Source organism: Cyphellophora attinorum (genome assembly GCF_001299255.1).
Source record: "Cyphellophora attinorum strain CBS 131958 chromosome Unknown Contig25, whole genome shotgun sequence".
Lineage (NCBI taxonomy): Eukaryota > Fungi > Ascomycota > Eurotiomycetes > Chaetothyriales > Cyphellophoraceae > Cyphellophora > Cyphellophora attinorum.
Window position 1 is genome coordinate 68,176 of NW_017253253.1, and position 22,196 is coordinate 90,371.

General features: G+C 53.7%; 9 protein-coding genes across 9 annotated transcripts; 4 read left to right on the forward strand and 5 right to left on the reverse strand.

Moving 5' to 3' along the window:
- Positions 1-144: 144 nt before the first annotated feature.
- Positions 145-1,977, reverse strand: AB675_1449 (uncharacterized protein; the record flags this gene model as incomplete). Its single annotated transcript, XM_018141341.1, has 1 exon — positions 145-1,977. The coding sequence occupies one exon, from the start codon at positions 1,975-1,977 to the stop codon at positions 145-147; it is 1,833 nt and encodes a 610-aa protein (XP_017997240.1).
- Positions 1,978-3,422: 1,445 nt separating this feature from the next.
- On the reverse strand, positions 3,423-5,050 carry AB675_1450 (uncharacterized protein; the record flags this gene model as incomplete). Its single annotated transcript, XM_018141343.1, has 4 exons — positions 3,423-4,255; positions 4,302-4,695; positions 4,743-4,927; positions 5,020-5,050. 4 exons carry the CDS (start codon positions 5,048-5,050, stop codon positions 3,423-3,425), a joined length of 1,443 nt encoding a protein of 480 aa, XP_017997232.1.
- Positions 5,051-6,233: 1,183 nt separating this feature from the next.
- Positions 6,234-6,683, forward strand: AB675_1451 (Mediator of RNA polymerase II transcription subunit 31; the record flags this gene model as incomplete). The annotated part of the gene is made up of 1 exon (XM_018141344.1): positions 6,234-6,683. One exon carries the CDS (start codon positions 6,234-6,236, stop codon positions 6,681-6,683), a length of 450 nt encoding a protein of 149 aa, XP_017997290.1.
- Positions 6,684-7,086: 403 nt separating this feature from the next.
- On the reverse strand, positions 7,087-7,925 carry AB675_1452 (Non-heme chloroperoxidase; the record flags this gene model as incomplete). The annotated part of the gene is made up of 2 exons (XM_018141345.1): positions 7,087-7,575; positions 7,647-7,925. 2 exons carry the CDS (start codon positions 7,923-7,925, stop codon positions 7,087-7,089), a joined length of 768 nt encoding a protein of 255 aa, XP_017997151.1.
- Positions 7,926-9,033: 1,108 nt separating this feature from the next.
- AB675_1453 (uncharacterized protein) lies at positions 9,034-10,755 on the reverse strand (the record flags this gene model as incomplete). The annotated part of the gene is made up of 3 exons (XM_018141346.1): positions 9,034-9,153; positions 9,305-10,537; positions 10,588-10,755. The coding sequence occupies 3 exons, from the start codon at positions 10,753-10,755 to the stop codon at positions 9,034-9,036; spliced, it is 1,521 nt and encodes a 506-aa protein (XP_017997172.1).
- Positions 10,756-11,369: 614 nt separating this feature from the next.
- On the forward strand, positions 11,370-12,754 carry AB675_1454 (uncharacterized protein; the record flags this gene model as incomplete). The annotated part of the gene is made up of 2 exons (XM_018141347.1): positions 11,370-11,532; positions 11,583-12,754. The coding sequence occupies 2 exons, from the start codon at positions 11,370-11,372 to the stop codon at positions 12,752-12,754; spliced, it is 1,335 nt and encodes a 444-aa protein (XP_017997236.1).
- A 652-nt stretch (positions 12,755-13,406) lies between these two features.
- Positions 13,407-13,950, forward strand: AB675_1455 (uncharacterized protein; the record flags this gene model as incomplete). Its single annotated transcript, XM_018141348.1, has 2 exons — positions 13,407-13,670; positions 13,783-13,950. The coding sequence occupies 2 exons, from the start codon at positions 13,407-13,409 to the stop codon at positions 13,948-13,950; spliced, it is 432 nt and encodes a 143-aa protein (XP_017997210.1).
- Positions 13,951-14,047: 97 nt separating this feature from the next.
- Positions 14,048-15,199, reverse strand: AB675_1456 (GPI-anchor transamidase; the record flags this gene model as incomplete). The annotated part of the gene is made up of 1 exon (XM_018141349.1): positions 14,048-15,199. The coding sequence occupies one exon, from the start codon at positions 15,197-15,199 to the stop codon at positions 14,048-14,050; it is 1,152 nt and encodes a 383-aa protein (XP_017997208.1).
- Positions 15,200-16,607: 1,408 nt separating this feature from the next.
- Positions 16,608-22,080, forward strand: AB675_1457 (Succinate--hydroxymethylglutarate CoA-transferase; the record flags this gene model as incomplete). Its single annotated transcript, XM_018141350.1, has 3 exons — positions 16,608-16,638; positions 16,809-20,169; positions 20,742-22,080. The coding sequence occupies 3 exons, from the start codon at positions 16,608-16,610 to the stop codon at positions 22,078-22,080; spliced, it is 4,731 nt and encodes a 1,576-aa protein (XP_017997272.1).
- Positions 22,081-22,196: the final 116 nt, after the last annotated feature.

Here is a 22,196-nt window from a genome sequence, read left to right on the forward strand (position 1 = left end):
CTGCTCCTATCAGCAATTGATCTTTGGCCCGCCCACTCGAACTCCCACCAGTAGGACGCCGCCCTCGCGATCCGCTCCTTCCAGCCGTGATGAGCAGATCCTTCCGCCTGTCCAACCGGACCTGTGTCTAGGAACCAAAGCTGTTCAAGGCAATAGTGACCACTCCGAGACTGGCTTCTGGTCCTTCGGATCACTCAAGCACAGATTGTCGATACGGCTTTTGAGATCGAGGTACATATCAGAAGAGAATTTGGCCCTGTCTCGGTATCTCGTCTTGTCGGTCTCCAGTGTCGCATCCTCGGCATGTTGTAAGTGTGTGACATAGCATTTCTGAGTGTACTGGAACACGACATCACGCACCTTGTCGAGCAGGGTCTCTGCAGAAGCGGGCTCGGTGTGGCTTGCCTGTGGTAAGACGGTCTGGGTTTCAGTGGCAGAATGCTCCGCTGCGGCGGGTGCTCTGGGCTGTTCGGCTTGGTGTTCCGGCTGTAGAGGATGTGCTGAGTGAATCTCTGGGACTGGAACTTGTACTGCTTGACGTGCAGGTGTTGTTGGCTGTACCGACGCACAGTCCCCAACCTCATCTTGGACCACTTGAGGACTCGGAGGAGGGTCGGTTGAGGAGCGCTTGACCATTTGCTCGACAGCCGACTGTCGCAGAGTTTTCTTCTTCTTCTCTAGCTCCTCCAGTAAGAACTTATGCAAAGTCTGCCTCATGCTCTCTCGGTGTGCACTGGAGGCAGTAGGAGAACATTCCAGAATCTGAGGGTATGCGTTGAATAGCTCGTCGCTTAGTAGACTGAGATGGAGCTTCTGGTCGACTTGCTTCAGATGGAGGATGTCATGCCCGTCGAATTTAGCGTCAATGCGGAGCTGTACGTCCTTCTGAAAGCGCCGAAATGGATATGCATTCGCATTCAACTTGAAGGTTGCGCAGAAAGGATTCACAGACCCCTGCACATGACCTTTGCTGTTGAAGCTCGGTTCATTATGGCGCTCACATTGGGTGAAGTCTGACTTCCCGTGTCTGGCTGACCCAAACTCTGGCACTTGATCATCGAATGGTGTAGGTTGGTTTCCCAGACGCCCTGGACTCATAGTCTGGACCTTCTGAGACTCAGATGTGTAGTTCGATAAGCCCGAATCACGTTCATGCACCTGATTTGAGCGGACTCTGCCGACAATCGGCCTCTGCTTTCGCCGGTAGGTCGTGCCGTTGAAAACGTAGAATTCCGAATCTATGGACTGATCCTCAGGCATTCGAGCTTGCTTGTAAGGTAGGTGAGTCTCGCCTTGGGTTTCTCTGGCTCTTTTGCGAGTCATGGGTCTCTCAACGGACACATCTGGGTCTGCTGAATCTTCGATCGATACTGGTGTGTCCGGTTGCTTCACAGACTTGGGCCCGCTGGGTGAGAAAATTTCTGATAATCTGGCCTGACGCAACGGTCTCGATGTATACGGCCGAGCAACATGGGGTCCTGGAGGCAGTTTGTCTGAATCCGAATTGACATCGACTTCACCGGACGTCAATGGCCGAGACGCAACACTTCCTGGCGGACTTTCGAAAACAGTGTGTGAGGATTGACTTCCAAAATCAGCGAGTTTGGCCGGAGTGCGTTTCGGCGTTTCGGGCGCCGGTGCTTGGCCCGTGTTGCCAACAGTGTCGATCTGCCTGCCAAGGAAGTATTCGAGGACATAGGTCACAGCAAGGTTGTGCGAGAATTTGTACGCCCACATTCCATGTTCTGTACGTGGCCAGTATTGCTGAGTTAGTGCCTCATCGAGCACAAAGTCTTCCGCAAAGTCTTGCAAGAACCTCTCGTCCAGGTCGACTACTTCTAGAGAAGTCTCATTCTTGGCCTTCGTACAAAGATGCGACCAGGCTGCGGAGTGAAGAGCTTCCAGCTCGTGTCGTGGCAGATGCTTGACTGCGGTGTTCGGGTTTTGCTTGACGGGCGATTTTCCGGGTCTAGGCATCGTTGAGAAGACTGCGGCCTGATCAAGATCAAAAATGATAATGGTTGGCTGCGCCGGTCGATGAGTTCCCTAAGGATGGTAGGTAGTCCACAGTATCGGAAAGACTGAGCAACGGGAGGCGGAGGTACCTGTGGAAGGTTGAAGAAGATATGAAAGAAGAAGAAGGGAAAGTGGTGAAGGGAGGAGCTTATCTATCATCGTTCCGCCGAGGCAGAAAGTCGCTGCCTGGCGGGATTGCCTTCACTTAGTGAAGGCGGAAAGTGACAGCGAGCTCAAGTGATGTATTCTTGAAGTCAGCTTTGAGTGAGAACCTTCGGAGACTGTCCTTCCTTCGCTAGAGCACTTGAAGTCAGTAGGAACGTGACGCCTGGAGTTGTTCGGGCGGAAGAGAGTCCAGGCACTTGAGACCGGTGACTTGCTTGCGAAGCCTCTCTGTGGCAGCTTTTGGCAATGGCTGGGTGGGGATCGATCGGATCCTGAAGCGAGCGCAGCATCGGCACCCACAGACTTCCACTCTCAATGGCTTCGCTGGCTGGACTGGTTCCAGGTCCTTTACTAAAGGGTCACTTGTCTCGGATCTGGGCCTGTACCGTATGGGCATATCAATTCGCACATTGTGCTGTCCACTGGCTATATGGATTTCGCGAAAGCGGAGTGATATGCTTGCGCCTCGTCTCTGACGTCCCGGGCTATGCAAATACTACCTTTGGGTCGAATAGAGGTGGCAGAGTGGTCGCTAGGACCACTTCTCTAAATCAGGACTAGGTGCGGTCAGTTCACGGCCACCTCGAAGCGCTCACACTAAGCCACAGGCAGGTCAGTTTCGCCGATGTCATGCCAATAGAGCCTACCGTTAGCAAGGCAGAATCATGTGTGTCACTGTCCCGTCAGTTCAAGTCCGGTCGATTCTGGTCGAATCCGGGGGATCCAATGTTCTCAATTGCGATCCAGTGACAAGACGTCTAGCAAGAGGCGTGAGACGACTGTTGTAACTTTTGGCGTCCAATGCATTTTCGCTGATGCACGCGCGGGAAGGAACGTTGAACGGCTAAATTGATCATCAAGCTGCATTCAAGAAGAAAGGAAAGGGCTTCGAGGTTCAGAGAAGGTTCAGCTGTGCTGTCTTGGCACAACTTGGTCGCACCTTCTGGCCCATTGCAGGCAGCCCTACAATGCAGAAGCTGCCTAGGTACAATCACACAAAATCTACAGATTTCGATGGGTCACAAAGCTCACAAGGCAGAGGTCAGACAACGAGTGCCATTAACCCACAGGCAAGTACTTCACGAAACCGAAAGGGAGCCGTGGGCATTTGGTAAGGCTCGTCAGTGACTTGCTTGCGTACAACAAGTGCTCCAGTCAAAGGACGAAGGCACTGATCAGTCCGTGAAAGCCCATTGAATTTCTCTTTGAAAGCCTTATCTATCCAAATGAATCCGTGCTCCTCAGCCACTCGTATCTCGGCGCTCTGGTCGAGGCTTTCTCGCGGTCTTCAGTGACTTCATCCTGCTCAGAAAACCGCCGCCCGACTTTGTATCACCCGCAGACCTTGGCTCGTCCGGCAAGCCAGTGCTATCGGCAGTCTTGGATCTCTCGAGCGGTGCAGGCATCTCCCGCCGTGGACTACTTGACGCTCGTGCTCTACCTTTGTTCTGTTCCTCTGCGAATGCTATCGCCGCTCCCTTCTTCTCGTACTCTTGATCGTAGTTCTGGAAGAACGGGTTTGCTCCGTTCTCACTCTTTGCAGTGTCTAGTGGCGTGGTCGGGGTCAGCAAGCCATCTGGTCCTTGGATTTTCTTGCCGTTGATTCTGTTCTCCAATGTATTGGAACGATCTCTGCGGGTGAAGCGTTGAGCCAAGCTTTTCTTGCGAGACAGCTGCATCTGTTGCTGCTGTTCGGCCGCTTCCTTTGCGCCCTCTTCGATGGCTTTCTTGCTGGCAGGGGCACCATCCAGGAAGGTGCTAGTGCCAAGGCCAGCAGTTTCGTTTCCGTGGACAATATCGCGGGACGTGGGATTGAAGCTGGCTGTGCGTTCTGGGAGCGGTCTCCGGACGTAATCGGCGTCTCCATCAACAATTGCGGCTTCGTTGTAGTCATTGTAGCCTTCTGTTGTGCGGCCATGGAATTGATCGATATCAATCTTCTTGTTCACTGGACCAGAGCCTCCTAGGCGCATGTTGAGCGAGTCTGCTGGAAAGGCTTGCATCGGGGCTTTACGGGATCCCTTGCGGTTGCGATGTGGGTTGCAAGCATCGAAAGGTCCATCGTGGTGGAACACTGATACTGTTAGTGCTAGCAATAGACGGGTCTGGCATCAACCTACATCCTGTTCCGTAGATACTGGTCACATCGAGCTTGTCAATCACATCCAAGCGTTTTTGTGGCTTTCCTCGGCTTTTTGCTTCACGGTGCTTCCTCTCACGGCGTTTCTTCTCCTCTTCGGGATCAAGTGGCTTGCCCCGTACAGAACTTTCGGAGTTTCTGCGTCGGTGAGGTTTGTCAAGCAGGCGCTTGGGGTCGGACGGGTCAGCAAAGATGTCCAGTTCAGCCTTCTGAGCTCGCATCTTGGCTTCTCGTCGTCGTCTCTCTTCGTCAGACATCTGAGGTCTATGCCCAGGAGGGCGCCGCATGTGAGGCGGTGGCATGTTCTCTCGCTTCGTGTCACCGTTGGGAGCGGGTCTCCCTGGAAGAGGTTTGGAACTCAGACTCATGTCACCCTGCCATTGCGTCAGCGACGAATCAGACAAAACAAAGGGATACGTACCAGGAGGTCTGTTGTGGTTTCGACTGCACCACTCTTGGAAGCCCCATTGGTAGCCATTGTATTTGGTGAGGACGCAGTCTCTGTGGCGTCGAGGAAGGGATTTGTAGAAGTTGGCCGTGGGCTCGTTTGACTGGCCAGCCGGTTGCGAAAAGGGTTGTTTGATGCTAAGGGAGAGGCAACCCGGTCTGGCAGGAATTAGCAGGAGAAGGCAACGCGGGTATGTGCAGATGGAGCCGTGTAACAGATAGAGCCCACTGTCAAGCAAGGAGACACTCACCAGGAGCGACTTGAAGTTGCGCAGCCGCCATTTTGGATATGTTGGTAGTAATGTAGTTACGCGGTACAACTCGAGATGCAGTTTGGTCCGAGTGTGGTCAGAGCGCTTTCTAATTGCGGCGCTCTGGTAGGTAGTGAGTTAGGCTGAGGTTGTCGATGGCAGAAAAGAATATTGCCGTTGCCTGCGACACGTCTGTCCAGATATCCTGCAATCTCCCCTGTCAAGTTGTCGTTCAGGGTCTCTCGATCTCTGGACGAGGAGAAGTGAGCGACAGGGGTCGAGACTTGGGTGGTGGGGAGGGCGACACGGAGGTTAAATATCCAAGCCTTGCTAAGTTGGGAGATCTAGTGGGGGCGAGAGGTCGAAAGGAATACAGTCGAGACAAGATACTGCTCGAAGAGGTATTTTGTTGAGTGGTACAATGGCGTCTGTGGTTACAGGATGCTAATATCAAGGGGACGAAGGAGAAGAAGAAGTGAAGCTGGGCAGTGCAGTTGCTCGGGAGGGCTTCACAAAGAATTCGGGGTCGCCTCTTTGGGGCTCTGGCTTTGCTTGTTTGAGACGGGAGCGCGCTCGTGACCAGACCGCGACAGCTTTGGCTTTTGCGGCTTTCACTTTGATCTCAAGGCTTCTTCCTTCTCCAGCTAGCTACTCCAACAATTGTTTGCAGATCGTCTTGTTGTCACCGTTGGCTCGGACTGTTGCAGCACAGAAATCGAGTAAGACTCGAGGCAAGCGCCTGTGTAGGGGACAGACACACCCGACGCGCTCAACGTCATCCATACCGACAGGCCAACTTCAAGTCTCAGCCTTCTGGTGATCGACGGCCTTCGCTACAGATTCTCTTCATCAATCTGCCGCATCGATCCATCCAGTCTTGGCTCTCGTCACGCATCTACCGCCAACATCGTACTGTCTAGCATCTTTCAGAATTCTCTTGAAGCGATCTCGTCACTCATTTACTGCCCGAAGACAGCCCAATCATTCTCGATCTGGCACCGCATTCACAGGCCCGTTCCTGCCCGCTCGGCAGTTTCATAGCAAGAACTTTCCGCGCGGAAAGAAGAGTGTGGCTTGCAGGGGTCAAATTTCTCCAGGAACCAGTCTCCAGCCATTCACCAAGCCAATCGATAAGCAACTTCATTTACCCCTGTCGTTCTCGAGCAGTTCATGGTGCCTATTGTACAGCCAGCGACAGTACGTATGATCTAGTCATGGCTAATAAACCCATCTCAGCACGTTTCACGCTGGAGCTCGAATTCGTTTTGTGCTTGGCAAATCCAGACTACCTCGGACACCTAGCACACGCCTTTCCACACCTCCTCGTTTCGCCTGAGGGGACGGCAGCGTCGACAGAGACAGATGCTACAAAGTTCGTCCGTTATCTTGAATACCTGTACGACTACTGGCGGAAACCCGAGTACTCACAGTACCTCACTCACCCGGGAACCACCTTGCGGAATCTAGAGTTGTTGCAACAAGAACAGTTTCGGAAAGATCTCATCAATATCCACTTTCGACAAGCGCTCATCGATCGACTGGCTGTCTTCGACCCACCTCCTGGGCTTCCGGCGAACGATGCTGCTGTTGAGGGCGAGGCAGTACAACCTCAGGCGGTGAATCAAGACGTGGTCGCGGCTGACACTGTTGCTGTCCAAGCCTGATGATATTTAACTTCATTGCCACGAATGTGGACTGAAGTTGTCACAGATTTGGCAAGCTTGACGAAGCTTGCGCTGCATACGATCCAATCTTCACGAGCACGCAAAGGGGTGTTAGAAATGACTGACATCTGCGTCATGGACCATAGAGGGTGAAATCAATCAGCAAGGACCGACTTCCCGCTCATCCATATCTGCTGGCATTACACTTTCGAGATTCGGCTCGAATAAGCTAGCACTGAGGATGCAAGTAAGCTGAGCGCGACTTTAGAACGATTGTCCTACGAGAAAGTACACATGGGTTTACTTGTCTTAAGTCGGTACGCGCACAGGGCTAAACCTTGACTACAGCTAAACGCGATAATATTCGCACAGTCCAAAGCCAGCCGAGCCGTCAAACCAGTCCTCATTTCTCCAGAAACTTCAACAACTCCGCATTCAACTCATCCGCTCGCAGATCAGGCGTAGCATGCGGTGCCCCGTCCAGAAACACCGCCGTGCAGTTCTTCAACAGCTTCGCCGCAGCATACCCAGTGTCAATCGGCACGACCTGATCATCCGTGCCATGGAACACCAACGTCGGGATGTCCAACTCACTCACATCCTTCGTGTAGTCCAACTGCCACGAGTAAGTGGTATCATGCACAGCCTTCAGACTCGCCAGCATGCCCGCTTGGAACCAATTATCAATCAGACCCTGGTTCTTCGTCACGTGCGGGCGATTGAAGCCGAAGAACGGTGCGCTGGGAACCTCAATGAAGAAGTCCGCGCGAACCTGCAACATTGTGTCGCGGAAGTGGTCGAACACCTCTGAGGGCACACCCTTGCCGTCTTGACCATTGGCGGTGAAGTGCTTTGCCTCCATGTACGGATAGCAGCTGCTGATGAAGGCCGCCTTGGACACACGATCAGTGCCGAACTTGCCGAGGTATCTTGCGATCTCGCGCCGCCCGTGGAGTGCCCGACAATGAGGACGTCCTTCAGGTTGAGGTGCTCAATCAGCTGCCGCAGGTCGTCGGCCCATGTATCGACGTTGTTGCCTTCCCAGGGTTGGTCTGAGCGACCGTGGCCACGACGATCGTGGGCGATGGCACGGTAACCGTTGTTGGCGAAGAAGACGAGTTGCTTTTCCCAATTGTCTCCGTTCAGCGGCCAGCCGTGTGAGAAGACGATTGGAGTGCCGTTGCGGTTGCCCCAATCCCTGTAGAAGAGGGAGGTCCCGTCGCGGGCGGAGAAGAAGGGCATGGCTCTTGCTGGGCGACGCGCTGGTGATGGTGGTGCAGCAGGTGTGTTGCAGTATAGGACAAAGGTTTATAGTCGTGAATGAGGGGCGAGCTTGAGGTCCAAGGGATGTTTCGCCTGTTCGTTGATCGAGGCATCGCGCCTTTATAAGTGCGCTACCTGGCTGGCTCTTCCTGTCATTGCGCAGGAGCACGGATGAATGGTGCAATGCACACTTCTCTTATTTACATCCTCTCTAGGAACTGCACAGCTACACTGTCGTTGGTTCGATGGCCCAGAACCCAACTGTCGGCAGTTAAACAGCAACCACGATGCACTGGGACAGCATACGAGCTGCCTTAGATAATACCTGAGTAAGATACGAGGATTACAATGTCTGGGTGTACAATGTAGCGTTTCTGGTTATTCGTCCTCCATGGCTCATGCAGGCCCCTGGAGTTGGACAACGACATTGTCGTATCATGCCTCTAGTGGCAGATGGCTCACGCTAAGCTCTCCAAGCAATCTGCAAGCAACGTTAACCACACGAGTTCCGTCGTAATGCTTCCTCGTGTGTAGTGTGTACTTAGGTAACCAGTAAGGAGGCATGCATCTTGCTGACCAAGTCTCGCTTCATTGAGAACTGCTACCAGAGCCAATGGTTTTTTTAGCTTTGACCCAACGACAATCTGGGGGATGAACGCATATTCATGTAATCGTAAGTGGACCGTTGGGCCACTTAAGATGCCTCGCACGAGGATAATTGACGGTACAATTCTTATGTCTGCGCAGCGTGTGATCGGCTGGCAGATAGCCTGAGGCAGGAACGACCTGATGGCTCCTTATGCTGCAGGGACTGGCGAGGAAGGCATACAGAATCCGTTCTGCCTGTATTCAGACAAATGAAGGAGAAGCAGAAGCAGAAGCGAAGCATGCAGGTTGTTTACCAAGCGCCAAGAACCCGGGTCAGGAGGTTTCGTCCCGATGAACGGGGGAAAGGTGGCTGTGGCACCCGAGACCGCAAAGAGCTCGAGTAGCCTCGTACTCGTTCTGCGTCGCATTTTTCCGTGGCAGGATCCCGGTGAAGCAGTGGGTGTAGCTAGACTCAGCCTTGGGCATAGCATGTTCGGTTCTAGACGTTCTTCACCTCAACTATGTGCTGCGTAGTCTCGTCGCTATTACTGCGTGACGCTTCAAGCATGGCACTACCGTTCAATCGATAGCCTGTGTCCTTTTGCCACTGCTTGTCCGCCTGTGAAGCACGTCAGACAAGTTCGGCTCGTGAAGCAAGGACGGTTTCAGAGGCATGTAGGCGTCGTGAAGCCGGCCAGTGATTGTGAGGCTCCACGAGCAACAGCTGTTGCCACACGCGTGTGACGGAAGCCATGGAATGTTGCACTCACCCTCTTATACCAAGCCCACCATCCTACCAGCACCACCGCCGTCAACGGCAGCGTCACAACCCAATATACCCAAAACAGCCTCGACAGTCTTCCTGTGTCATCAAGGCCGCTCGTCATCCAGTCGAACATGTTCATACTAAACAATCCCGCGACATACGTTGGAGGAAGAAAGACAGCCGTGATGAAGGTAAATGTCGTCATCGCTATACTGTCACTCTTAGTCGAGGTCGCTATCCTTGTATTCAACTGCACGTCCTTCTGTGCGATCTCGTTCTGCTCTTGTGCCATACGGCTGTATTGCAAAGCAATGGCGTTCTCCTTCTGGGAGGCCGCTGAGTATAGGACATTGAGTTGTGCTTGGATGCGTTCCTTCTTGGTGCGCATGGTAAGGCTGACACCGTCGAGAGCGCTGGCTTCGTAGGCGAGGACATCACGAAGGTGCATTGAGGCGATCCATTCGTTGTTTTCCGTAGGGACGGGGAAGCCACTGTCGTTGAAAGTGAAGCTGGAAGCGGATTGGGTTGCAAACTCAGTGCAGAGGTTGCTCAGGAAAGTGATGCAGTCCTGTGTCCAGATGCACGTCTGGCTGAGGTAGAGGATCGAGGCACCAGTCGAGTTGAGATTGATGGTGATCTGCTTGATGTTGAGATCGTGTGGCCAGTTATCGAGAGGACGTTTAGCTTTCGACCGCCCGGCGGCCGTCACACCTATCTCGTTCTCCAGGTCGACGAGCTTGTCGGCGACCTTGATGCGATTAATCGAGATGCGCTCGCAGAAAAGGCGGATCAGGAGGACCGGGATGGTCAGCGGGTGATGCCATAGTTCTGGCACAGCGGTAAGATGCTCGATGAACTTCTGGACCTGTGTCTGCTGTGGCTGATCTGCGTGATCGGGTATGAAGATGCCTTCACCACAGATGAGAGCATCCGTGCAGCTGGTCTCGACATCGTGAGTCAGGGAGACCTCCCAGTTGCCGACAGAGACTTTCTGTTTCGACTTGACGACTAAGCGAATACACTTCGGCTTCTTCGTAATTGGATCATATTCGGTGAAGCGGGAAAAGACCCCTGACGAGTTAAACAGTGATCCGATCGTAGCGTGTGAGAGTCGGAATCCCTTCTCGATCTTACAATACGTATCTCTGCTGATGGCAAGCTGGGCGCTTTGGTGTCGCTTGGGCTTGGAGATACATAAGATCCGTAAACGTTGCTTCAATGGCTGTACCGAGTCTGGCTGCAGATTATGTCAGTAAAAAATGGTTGACCGAATATCTAGACACCGACCTTCTTGGTCAGATACTGATCTAGCTCCTCCTCCTTAATCGCTCCATGATGAAGTTGCTGGGTCCCCTGGTTGGCAACAGAATCTGCCGTCTCGATGAAATAGAGGCCACCATCTTCGGGCTGCCAGTGCACCTCGTTTAGTTTGTTTTCACGGTCAACGGCAAACATTGCTGCCACCCATGCCTGAGAAGGCGCCACATACTAATGATGCTGAGAGCGCCGTTCATCGCTCAACTTGACGAGTATCATCGCGTCGTCGCGTTCTCGTATTCGACTCCTGAGCCGAACCGAACGGATGGCCCCAAGCCGACTAGCTTGCAGCCACTGTGCATCTAGGCGCCGGGCTACCGATCTGACGCCCACGCGGGGTGTCCCTGAATTTTTGACACAACTACGCAGTGGCTCTCCGGTTCACCTTCTTATGGTCATGTTTAGTCCTCCTGTGTAGGATGTGCGACAGCCATCACCACAAAGATACATTCGAGGTCGAGGTCTGTGCTTTGCGAAACATCTCTTGGCGCAACCGCAAAGCATCGTCGTCCACGAGAGGCCAGCCACTGGCGGAGAGGGGACTGCTGCCCCGAATAGGCATGGCAAATGCTTGAGTTCCTCGGCGGAGGTGGAGGCGACAAAGATCAACGACAAGCTCCAGTACCAGCAAAACTCCTCATGCCTACCGTGGCCATCTCATCGCTTGGTGGCCTTGGTCTCGTTGGCGGCCATATGAGACGGAAAGGCATGAGAGTCTATGTTGAGCAACAGGCAACAGATCCACCGCAAGCATGAATTGCAATGAGCTTCAAGAAGCAAAGCACGCCCCCAAATACCTTGTCAGAAGGCCGAAAGCGCTACAATGGTTCCATCACAGCGAGTTGCAGAAGGAGAGCGAGGAAGAACGTCAAGCAGGTCGCTTCGAGCTCTTCCTCGACTTGCTCTACGTTGCCAGTGAGTGATGCCCGCCCTATACAGGTCTTCGCGACTGAAACGAATGCTAGTCGTCGCCAACTTCGCAGATGAGCTCGCGGAGACAGCCAACGGCCAGGCGTTGGCGGTGTACTTCCTCATCTACGCTCCTGCATATCACATATGGAGCGATCTTCGAGAGATCATGAACTCGTACTATACTGACGACCTTGTACAGCGGTTCGTAATCTTGTGGGTCATGGCATTGCTCATCCTTTACGCCAACAACGCGCCGCATGTTGAAGAAATTGGGGCATTACGGACCACAGTCGCAGCGTACATGATCGCTCGCTTTAGTACGGCAATGGTCTTTCTCATCACGTCCTTTGCGAGCTATCATCATCGGACCCAGGCAAGGCTGATGTGTGGATCGATGCTGGTTGGCCTGCTGCTCTGCATTCCGCTATACCTAGACGACGTATCGCTGCGCGCGAAGGCCGCAAACGTGGCTGTTGTCATCTTCTGGAACGAGTTCTCGTGGGCCGTCACTCTGTCGCCTTGGCTGAAGAGGAAGCTGAGACTGACATATTCCACGGCGGTTGATATTGCTCATGAGATTGATCGAATGGGCGCCTTTTTCATCATCATCCTAGGCGAGTTCGTGTACTCTGTCGTGGTCGGGAATCCCGCGGGAATTGGCCTAACACAAGGCTATGGCAAAGCAGTCTGCACGCTCGTGATTGCCTTCAGCTTGAATTGGCTGTACGTCTCAGGAGATGGCTCGCTCGAAGCAGTACATCCTATCCGACGGTCAGCCTGGACGGCTTTCGCGTTCTTTCTGTTGCATCTGCCACTATCAGCGAGCTTTCTGATTGGAGGACACCTTTGCGCAGTCAGTGTTGCCGCGGACGAGTTCGAAGACGGTCAAAGGTGGCTACTGGGAGGCGGTCTGGGTGTAGGTACGTTCTGCCTATGGTTGTACGGTATGCTTTATCATTGCAAAGATGAGGCATGCATGGTCATGCCGAAATCTTTGAGGATTGGCGTACGCCTAGTTGTGTCGGTTGTTCTAGTCGTTTTGCCTGAGACGCACGATCACCTTGACACCGCGGAATTCATGGCAGTGCTTGCCGCGCTCTTTGCCTTCATGCTGGTCTGGGAAACGGCAGGGGGCATGACGAAAGACTTCCATTTGTTTGAGCCGTGGGAGGGAAGGCACCCACCGAAAGCTCCTGCCTCCGAGGAGGAAGCAGGAATCCGGTAGTGACAGGGGGCAGATCACAGGCAATTCCATCCTGTCTCGGTGCTTGACAGAATGCGCACTGCTGGTCAACCGCATGGCTCCTGGAGGCAATCACAATCAGCCTGTGCGTGACTGTGGCTGCCGGACAACTTCGCGCCCAAGCAAGACTGTGATAAAATGGACTTAATGATCATCTTAGATGACCAACGCGAGCTGCCGTGCAAGAGTTTGAAAAGCAGTCTTTCCTGTCGTACAACTGCGGCCACTAAATACCTGAGTAAGGCAGACCCTATGCCAATAACCGCAATCGCTCAGGGGCAACAAACAATGGGTTGCCTTATCCTCATCTCGATCAGTAATCACGGTTTGCGCCCCGCAAGAGTCTCGCCGAGTCGAGTGCCTCCTCAGACCTACCTACGTAAGCATCAAAGTATATGAGAGCGAAGCGTCAACTGTATAGTGATCATGAGTCCCACAAGCAAGCAGTCAGCAAGAATGCCCGTACGACCGTAATTTGAGGTGAGCGCGAAGAGCGTAGTGCTCAATAGAAGCTATATCTATTTTTTCGAACTGTAGTCTAAGTCTAAGTGTACCATTATTCTTATATCTGCCATTGACACAACGTGCGCACTTCCAACTCAAAGCCAACGTCACCATCCGCGACATACTCATCATGCCGCTCTGGCGCGTCTTCTCGCATCCATCAACCTTCACGCCTGCCCAGCGCGAGGCTCTCTCTACCGACATCACCAGCATATATACTCGAGGCGGCCTGCCTGCGTTCTACGTCAATGTCATCTTCATAGATGTGCCAGAGACTGCTGTTTACGTCGGAGGCAAACCTCGGACGAACTTCGTCAGGTTCGTGGTCGAGCACATAGCCAGGAACTTCCAAAGCACCGAGCATATGAAAGGGTTTATGGATCGTGCCGAAGCTGTGAGTTTCAATCCGTGCGACGACCTTCTTGTGCACATGATCCGCGAACGTTCGAGCGAGCCTCATATCCGTTAGGAAACAGTTAGCTTTGCTGACACGTCTTCCTTTCCAGAAATTGAAGCCGTACGTTGCCGATCGTGGGAATCTGGATTGGGAGATCCACGTCTCGGAGACTCCAAGACCTCTCTGGCGTATACAGGGCTTAGAACCGCCGCCGGCGAATTCTGAGGCAGAGAAGGAATGGTTCATGAAGGACCGAGCTCTCCAGTGGAAGCTGTAGGCGGAGCATATGGCCAATTGCCGGTCTGTCCAATCTCGAAGGACGCTTTCGGGGTCATTGTGGGCGGAATTCACTTCCAGCAGGACTGCGTCGGGAGCTATGCTGTTGCGGATACTATCTTCGGTGTGAAATACCAGAGAGCTGCAAGGCCAGACAGAATTGTCGCCCCACCAGCCTGCCGGAGCCATTTGCTCTCGTCTGTAAGACTCATGCGGTTCACTGTGGCCTTCTGTGGTGGCCGACTCAGCAGCGCTTCTGTCCTGTTCTGTTCCTGTAGAGCGGCTTGCTGCTGATAATCTTGCACAAGTGCCATCAGACCGTCCAGATCGGCCTGCAGAGATCGGGAATTACTGTTGTTGCCTTGAACTTCGACCTTCTGCACGTTGCCGAAGAAATCGACGACCCTCCGTTGTCTGCCAACTGGCTCGTTACCTGAGAAGAGGTCCCATCTTACGCCAGGATTGGAGTGAATCTTCTTGACATCATAACTGTCAAACAAATCACCCAGGGTCTTCTCGGAAGTTGGACTTGTGACTTGTGTCTCGAGGAAGTCCAGAACGTAATAAGTCCAGCGATCGATAACAGCTACTCCCACGTCGTTGTCGGCGTGGTGAGAGTAGGAGCTTTCGTCTTCCTCGGAGGATCCTGTAGCAATGACGCCCGGCGCGTAAAAGTGACGGAACATTGTGTTGGCCTGACAGGTGTCGATCATGAAGAGCATCTCGTTGTATCTCCTCTTTTGCTGCATCTGCGCGAATGCGTCCGCGAGGTCCCAGCTTGAGATCTCTTCGGCATCTTGAAACTTGAGGAACTCGCTGCCACCATGGCCTGTCATGTATATGAGGATGTTGCTGCCTTCGTCGGTTTGTAGCCTTTTGCTGGCGGGTACACCGTCCTCCCACCGATCGGTCATAAGACGGAGGAAGTTCTCGACGGTCACTTCGTATCCTCGATAGTCCACTTCGACGTTCTCGCCATAGAGGTCCATCCTGCGGTCGGAGTTCGAATAGACTGTGCCAGGAAAAGCGTTGCGAGGGTTGCATGCCATGTCATCAGGCAGCATCAGAATGATCTGTGAATCGGGGATTCCCAGGCGTTTGACTGTTCGGTATAACGAGAGAGTGTTTGCCAGATGTCGATAGTTGAACCAGAATCGCGATGTCGAGACCAGGACCGCCCAGTTTGAGGTGTGCGCGGCGTTGACTGTGCACGCCAACGCGGCGAGCAGCGACGGGAGGAGCAACCTCATCTTGGTGAGCTGAGGTGACAACAATACCATCCAGAGTGCTCCCTGACTGCAAACCCCGACAGTAATGGAGAAGCAGAGCGACGCTTTGTAATTGTACCGAGTTGCAGAAGATTGATGCAATCCATCACATATTGTCCGCCGTAGTAGCTATGGAGGCTCTTTTAAACGGTAGGCTTCAACTTATTGCCACGAGTCCACGAGTCGCATGCTCAATCTGGTTCGGGTTTGATCGATGCGGGGTTGAATTGAGGTGAATTCGGGCTCGGACCGCCCTTGCCCTGAAGTCGATTGTGACACATCGTAGCGGCCGACGTGATTGCCTGAGGCTGAGGCTTTCAAGTGGAGGATGCTACAAAATGGCAACGAGAGATGCAATAATGAATTCATGATCCAGACACAGGGTTTCTGCCAGATAACAGATTGCATGGACGAGGATGCTTCGCTTCACGGAAATCAATTGCTCGCGATATCTCCCAAGCCCTGACGGGGGTCGAGCCAAGCTTGTTTCCGTTCCCTCAACTCACGAATGCCGCCGAAAAGGTTAGCATAGCTCGTGCAGCAGATCGCTACCTTGTGCTTCGGACGCGTTTGCACGCGTGTGACGACGAGTTGAACTTGAAGAGCGTCATGCAAAGAATTAACCAGAAGAAAGTCTCCAATGCAAGGCGACGTCAAGTCATCCTGCACAATGCAAGCCGCGCTTTGAAGCGAGTTCACTCTTGGTATGTTGGAGACTCTCCAGCTGGCTCAATTGGTCCAGTCGACTGTCAAAGTACTGAGACACTGCTGGTTAGCACCCCCAAATCAGCCATCCCTAGGCTGTGGACTCCTCCCATATGGCGCCAACCAGCCTGTAACGCTGCCGACATTTCGGCTCCCTAGTTTCTGGGAGGCTCGGTTTTCCGTAGCGCCTCTGCGGAGGTGTGGCTATACAATTTTAGACCCATCAGTCTTCGTCGCACATCTTCTTGATCGTCCCACTCTGAACTTCATGATAACGACATTGTTCTTCTCAACGATCCCGAGGGCGACTCATTGATCATTGAGCAAGCAGACTGGACCAGCAATTGCCACGCGGCTGCTCTCAGCTGCATTGCGTGCGCGCACTTTGGCTGCATCGAAGTTTCAATCAGCCGCCTGGAACAGACCCCGGTGAGCTGGACCCGGTCGGGATCGCCCCTCCTCAGTTCAAGGAAACCTCACAAACGCATTCACTGGAAGTCCACAATGCAGTGATCAAAGGACTCGAAACAGTACTACGGATCAGCTCGAGATAGCGCAATCAAGGGCTGTCGATGTTACGTCTACAGAGCCATCCTTGTCGACCAGGTCGCTACAATCCCCGTGTCTGTACAACCATTTACCTGGTCTTGGCTGCTTTGTAACCTGGCAGGGCCAGACAGGCATTATGTCGCCTACCGAGCCCAGCCGCAAAACAGGTCAGTTCATAACTTCCATCTGTACAACACGATCTCCTTCTATTTTCGACCTCGTTCCTGCCTTGTAATTCGTTGCAATATCGTCACTGCCTAATGCGGGTATGAGTGATCGACATTGCCAACACAACCGCCCAGCTCGACGATCGATGCACTACTAACATCTTTGACAGCGGACGTCCTCGATATGGCCAAACTACAGAAGTCGCTCAAGCAACAACAACGTCATTCGCGGCCTTCAGTTAAGAAACTTACACCGGCCGAAATTCGTTCTCTAAACTATGAAGCTACTGTAGCCAAGCAACCTTCTTCGTACTCGAGCAAGCAGAAAGTTCGCCATGGCGCAAACGGCGCAAACGTCACCGCGCCAAAAGCGCCCAGTTATCCAGAATACCACCGACCTCTCCCAAGATCCTCGACTGTGCCTCTGCCAACTCCGCATGGTGGTCCCTTGCAAAAGGACAGCAGGGACCATCGGCATGACCGTCGTGACAGTCAACACCACGGTCGTACGGGCAGATCTGCGACAACGTCCATGTCGCATGTTCAGAGGCCATCGTCACGGACGTCCAGTGTCTCGTCTTACCGGAGCGCCCAGAGTCCGTCGATGTATCGAGGCCATGAGATAACGCAGACTGGCGGCCATTCAATGCTGCATCATCCCAAGCAGGAGATAGTTACGAACCCGCTGTCTATGTTCTCGCGACCACGTCAGAGTCAAGTGCATGCGAATACCTCGCCCGATAAGTTCAAGCGAGATTTCCTGGAGATGGATGTCTATCAAGCTCAAGCAATGTTGAACGATGAGTCGGATGATGACGATGCGATAGATCAGAAGGACGCCAGTCCGCGAGACTCGCAGTCACCAGTATCTGTGGAGGACGAGAAGGCCCCAGCAGCGAGTCCTTCGGATCCTCCACATGCTCAACAAGACTCTGCCGCGAGCGAACAGCTGGGCCGGCCTGTCTTACCGCGGAATGAGTCCTCAGAGCTGACCATCAGGCCGGCCGTCGCTCAGAAGATCAGACTTGGCGGAGTAGCTGCCGAATCTGAGCGCGACCAATCGGCGGAAGTCGAGCAAAGAAATGCAGGCTCTCTGGCCAAAGTTGAGTCTGCAGCGTCAGCGGGATCAGCTGGTGCATCCAACTACGTGACTCAGGCTCGCGCATCGGCTGCACGAGAGAGCGAAAAGATCGAAGAAGACCTCAAAGCGCTTCCATCAGACACATCCGCGATTCCGGCGAGCCGCAACCTGAACAAGCAGCCCGAAAGTAATGAATCGAGGAAAAGGTTTAGCTTCCATCACGTCTTCGACAGGCGTGGACAGGAGAAGACAGCGACTTTGGCGGGAGACGCTTCGCCGCAGAAGCAACGGAGACGCACCTTGTCGTTCACGAAGACCCCAGACGCTTCTCCAGTCCCACATGCTGAGCCTCTAAAACGCAACGACGAGACAGCAGAACCGGACGACAGCGTGATCCCGGCCCATCCAGCTGTGCGGCCCATCAGTCCCGAGCCGGAAACGACGTCTTCGAATGACAATGTCCCAGTACCCGGCCTGACGTCTCTGATCCTGCCATCTAGCCATACATATGGACGGTGTGCATGCTGTGGAAAGATAAAGAAACCAGGCTATAGCTCTGATCTGTCGCCAGTGCTGGAGAATGAGAACATCCGCTCAAACTTTAGCTTCGAGGCGCAACGGACTTCGCAAGACGGACAACGGAAGTACACTCCTATCATACCGATGGTTGTGCCAGACAAAGACGACGCCGGTAGCATCCGAACGGTGCAGGCATCCATCGAGCCTCTCAAAAGCCCGGAAGCGAGCATAGCCAGCGCATCTGCTTCGCGCACAGGTCCGGACACCGTACACTCGAACCGCAGCTCGGTGAGCGTGGATACTGCGCAATCTAACGGAGAGGATGTGCATAGGGAGATGGTTACAAGGCCAATAAAACGCCACACCATGGACGAGCCAAAGGTTGTGCGGTTCGCGAGCTTGCACGGACGACGGGGAAGTGAATCAGATGTTCCTACTGACCTTCCGGCGGAGGACGCCGAAGAAGAGATTGTTCAGAGTGTACCATTTGTACAGCCACTAAAGCAAGGTCCACGACCCATCTTGGCGCCCTCTGAGCAAGAATTGCAAAGGCAACGGCTTCTGCACAACAAGGCTGCTATGGTCATGAGCGGCGCTGTACCACGAGCGCCACATCCTTTGAGGCAGAGCGCTGCGCTCGATCAGCCAGAGGACGATAGCCACAGCGAGCAGAGTGTGAGCGTACAAGAAGCTCAAGAGCAAGAACTCAAGCGTGTGCCAAAGCAGGATATCATAACCGTTGTACCCATCAAGCGTCAGTCGCAAGCCATCGAAACGTCGCCAGCAACCGAGACGGCACCGGAAGGAGCAAAAGCAGTCGATGCAAGCGCGACAGAAGTCGCGCTCGCGTCGGAAAGCACGACACAGAATAGCGCTCCTAAGGATGCCACATCGATTGCTGTGCCTACTCCTGCCAACTCAAAATCACCGCCAAGAAAGCTGCAGAAGCAGCAGTCCACGGAGTATCCTCCTTCCTCCTTTCCCACTGGCCAGAAAGCATCACGTCGATTCTCTCTTCCACAAGCCTTCCGATCTAAGCGTTCGTCCACTTCAGCAAAAGACACGATCGGCGTTCCGTATACGTCCTCGAAACCCGGTGAAGCACCAGACTCCGATCCTGCTCACAAGCCAGCTTTGCCATCTCAATCTTCGACCGCTAGGACATCCTTCGCATCAACTGTATCAGAGCAAAGTGGAGGGCGAAGCAAAGATCAAAGTAAGGACGAGAAACGAAATCGGAGCTCGAGTCGCGAGACGCCTCTCAGTCGCATTGTTGGTGGACGACGGAGTCGAAGTGCGAGTGCAGATCGCAGCAGCATGGTCAGTTTGCCAAACGGCGGAGATGACACGATCCGTGGCGTTGCAACGGGAGATGCGAGTGCCGCAGGCTACTCGAGCGCGCTGCCCAACGGACATACTACCGGCAACTCGACTAATGGTGTGACTGGAGATGGCTCGGGTGCTGGCGGACCGAAGACAGTACGGCCCTCTCCGAGCTTCGCAAAGTTCATACAGCAACTTCCCGCCAGCCACGCCACTGCGAAGGAAGTTCCCGAGGTGAAGAGGCTGTTCGGAATGCGCAGGCGTAGTCTGCAGCAGGGCCTGCCACCAACGATCGCAGAGAACGGTAGTGCGGCCACGTCGCCAAAGATCGAGTTGAATGGCAACACCGTAGTCAAAGCTTCTCCGGGACAAACGGCGCAGGTCAACGAAGGGGCTGGAATGACACAGAGCATGTCCCTACCAGTGCTCAAGATTGGTGAGGACGACAAAGACGACTATCTCGGGAATGGGAGTAATGCGCTTCAGGGCTTCATGAAGGAAAGTGGTGGACATTTAACGACGAGTCCGGTTGACATGAAGACTACTGGTCCAGATAGTCCCGCTGATGAGATGAATGGGAGTGTAGCTAGCACAGGCAAAGGATCTGGGTTTGTAGGTGGACGGAAGCTGCAGATGCTGCTTCGAGGACAAGCGTAACATGCTGTGGAAGTGACAATCTCTACTAATGACATAATGATGTAGCACGTGTTTACATACCATATGCATAACGCCAGAGCGAACATTGATTTCTGTCAAGCTATTGAATTGATGTATGTATGATCACGAGCCAGAGCACAAATATATTCCATGACTCCTCGGTGTTTCCCCTCACGAGGCATCCACCAACCTAGGTACCTCCTCATAGCGTCTATAGCTGTAGCATGCACATGATGAAGAGACGCAGCTGTCTGAGTAAATCCTCAACAAGTACAAGGTAAGCCTGCCAGCCAGAAACATAGGCGACCCCTCTGCATGTGATCTCCCGCCGTGAAATGATTTACATTCGAATACCACCCAGCATGTTGCCTCGTCGCCTTGCGAGCAGGCATGCTGTGAGGTCGATCTGCGGCCCACACGCAAGGCACACGGCACATACTTCATGGCGACAACACAGACCCTACGCCTCGATACAATGGCCACAGTGCAACCTCATCTCCCAACCACACTGCCGCCACAACAGCACCACAACCACCACCACTTCATCATCTCCACGAATCCACTGGCCACTAGACGCCCAAGACCCAACAAACCCCCTCCCACTCCACGGCATCCGCATTCTCGACCTCTCCCGCGTCCTCGCCGGCCCCTTTTGCACACAAATCCTCGCCGACTATGGCGCCTCAGTCCTCAAGATCGAGCAGCCCGGGCTGGGCGACGAAACCCGCCAATGGCGAACGCACGGCGAGACGGGCCAGTTCTGGAACGACGACAACAGCACGGATGCTGGCGCACCTTTGATGAGTTTGTACTACGCCTCTATCAACCGGAATAAGAGGTCAATGACGCTGAATCTGAAGCATCCCACTGCGTTGGCTATAGTGAAGGATTTGGCGAAGCAGGCGGACGTGTTGGTGCATAACTTCCTCCCTTCAGCTACGGCCAAGCTGGGCTTGACGTGGGAGGAGATGCACGCTCTGAATCCCAAGCTGGTCTACGCGAGTGTCAGCGGGTATGGCGCTACAGGACCGAAGGCAAGTCGGGCGGGGTATGATGCGATTGCGCTGGCGGAGGCTGGGCTGTTGCATATTACGGGAAATAAAGACTCTGGGCCGACGAAGCCAGGCGTGGCGATTGGGGATTTGTGCACGGGGTTGTATGTGCACGGGGCTATACTCGCTGGGTTGCGGCAGCGGGATGTGGAAGGAATGGGGTGCAAGATTGATGGGAGCTTGTTTGAGACTGGGCTGACCCTGCTCATCAATGTCGGGCTCGCGAGTTTGAACCTAGATCTGGACAAAGGTCCAGAGGGGAGGAGGAAGGGTGGGAGGTTCGGGCTGGGGCATGCAGCGTTGGTGCCGTACGGCGGTTTCACGACGAAAGATGGGCGGATGATCTTTGTGGCGGCGAATAATAATCGGCAATGGAGGAAGCTTTGTGAGGTGTTGGGGATCTGGGAACAGGTGGGAGGAGTGGAGAGGTTTGGGAGTAACGATGGGAGGGTAGAGAATCGGGAGGAGGTTGATGGGCTTGTTGGGAGGAGGCTGAAAGAGAAGACCTCGAAGGAGTGGCTGGAGGTGTTTGAGGGGACGGGGCTGCCCTATGGGGCGATAAACAATGTCGTTGAGGCACTAGAGGATGAACAGAGTCATGCGAGAGATATGGTGATGGAGATCAAGGACTTTGAATCGGCAAAGGATGGGGTACTGCGGACGATTGGCCCAGCAGTCAAGTTCGATAGTGCAAAGATGGGGTTGAGGAGAAAGCCGCCGACTTTGGGTGAGCATACGAATGAGGTTCTTTCGGACCTGGGGTATGATTCGGCGGCTATTGAGCAGTTGAGGCGGGACAAGGTCGTATGATGGAATGACGCGGCATGGCGTATATGGAGAAGCTGTTCGGTAGTATCGGTTTTGGGCAGCACGCGGCCTGACATAACGTGCATATAGACAAAAGATGGCGGACGAATTGGGAGACG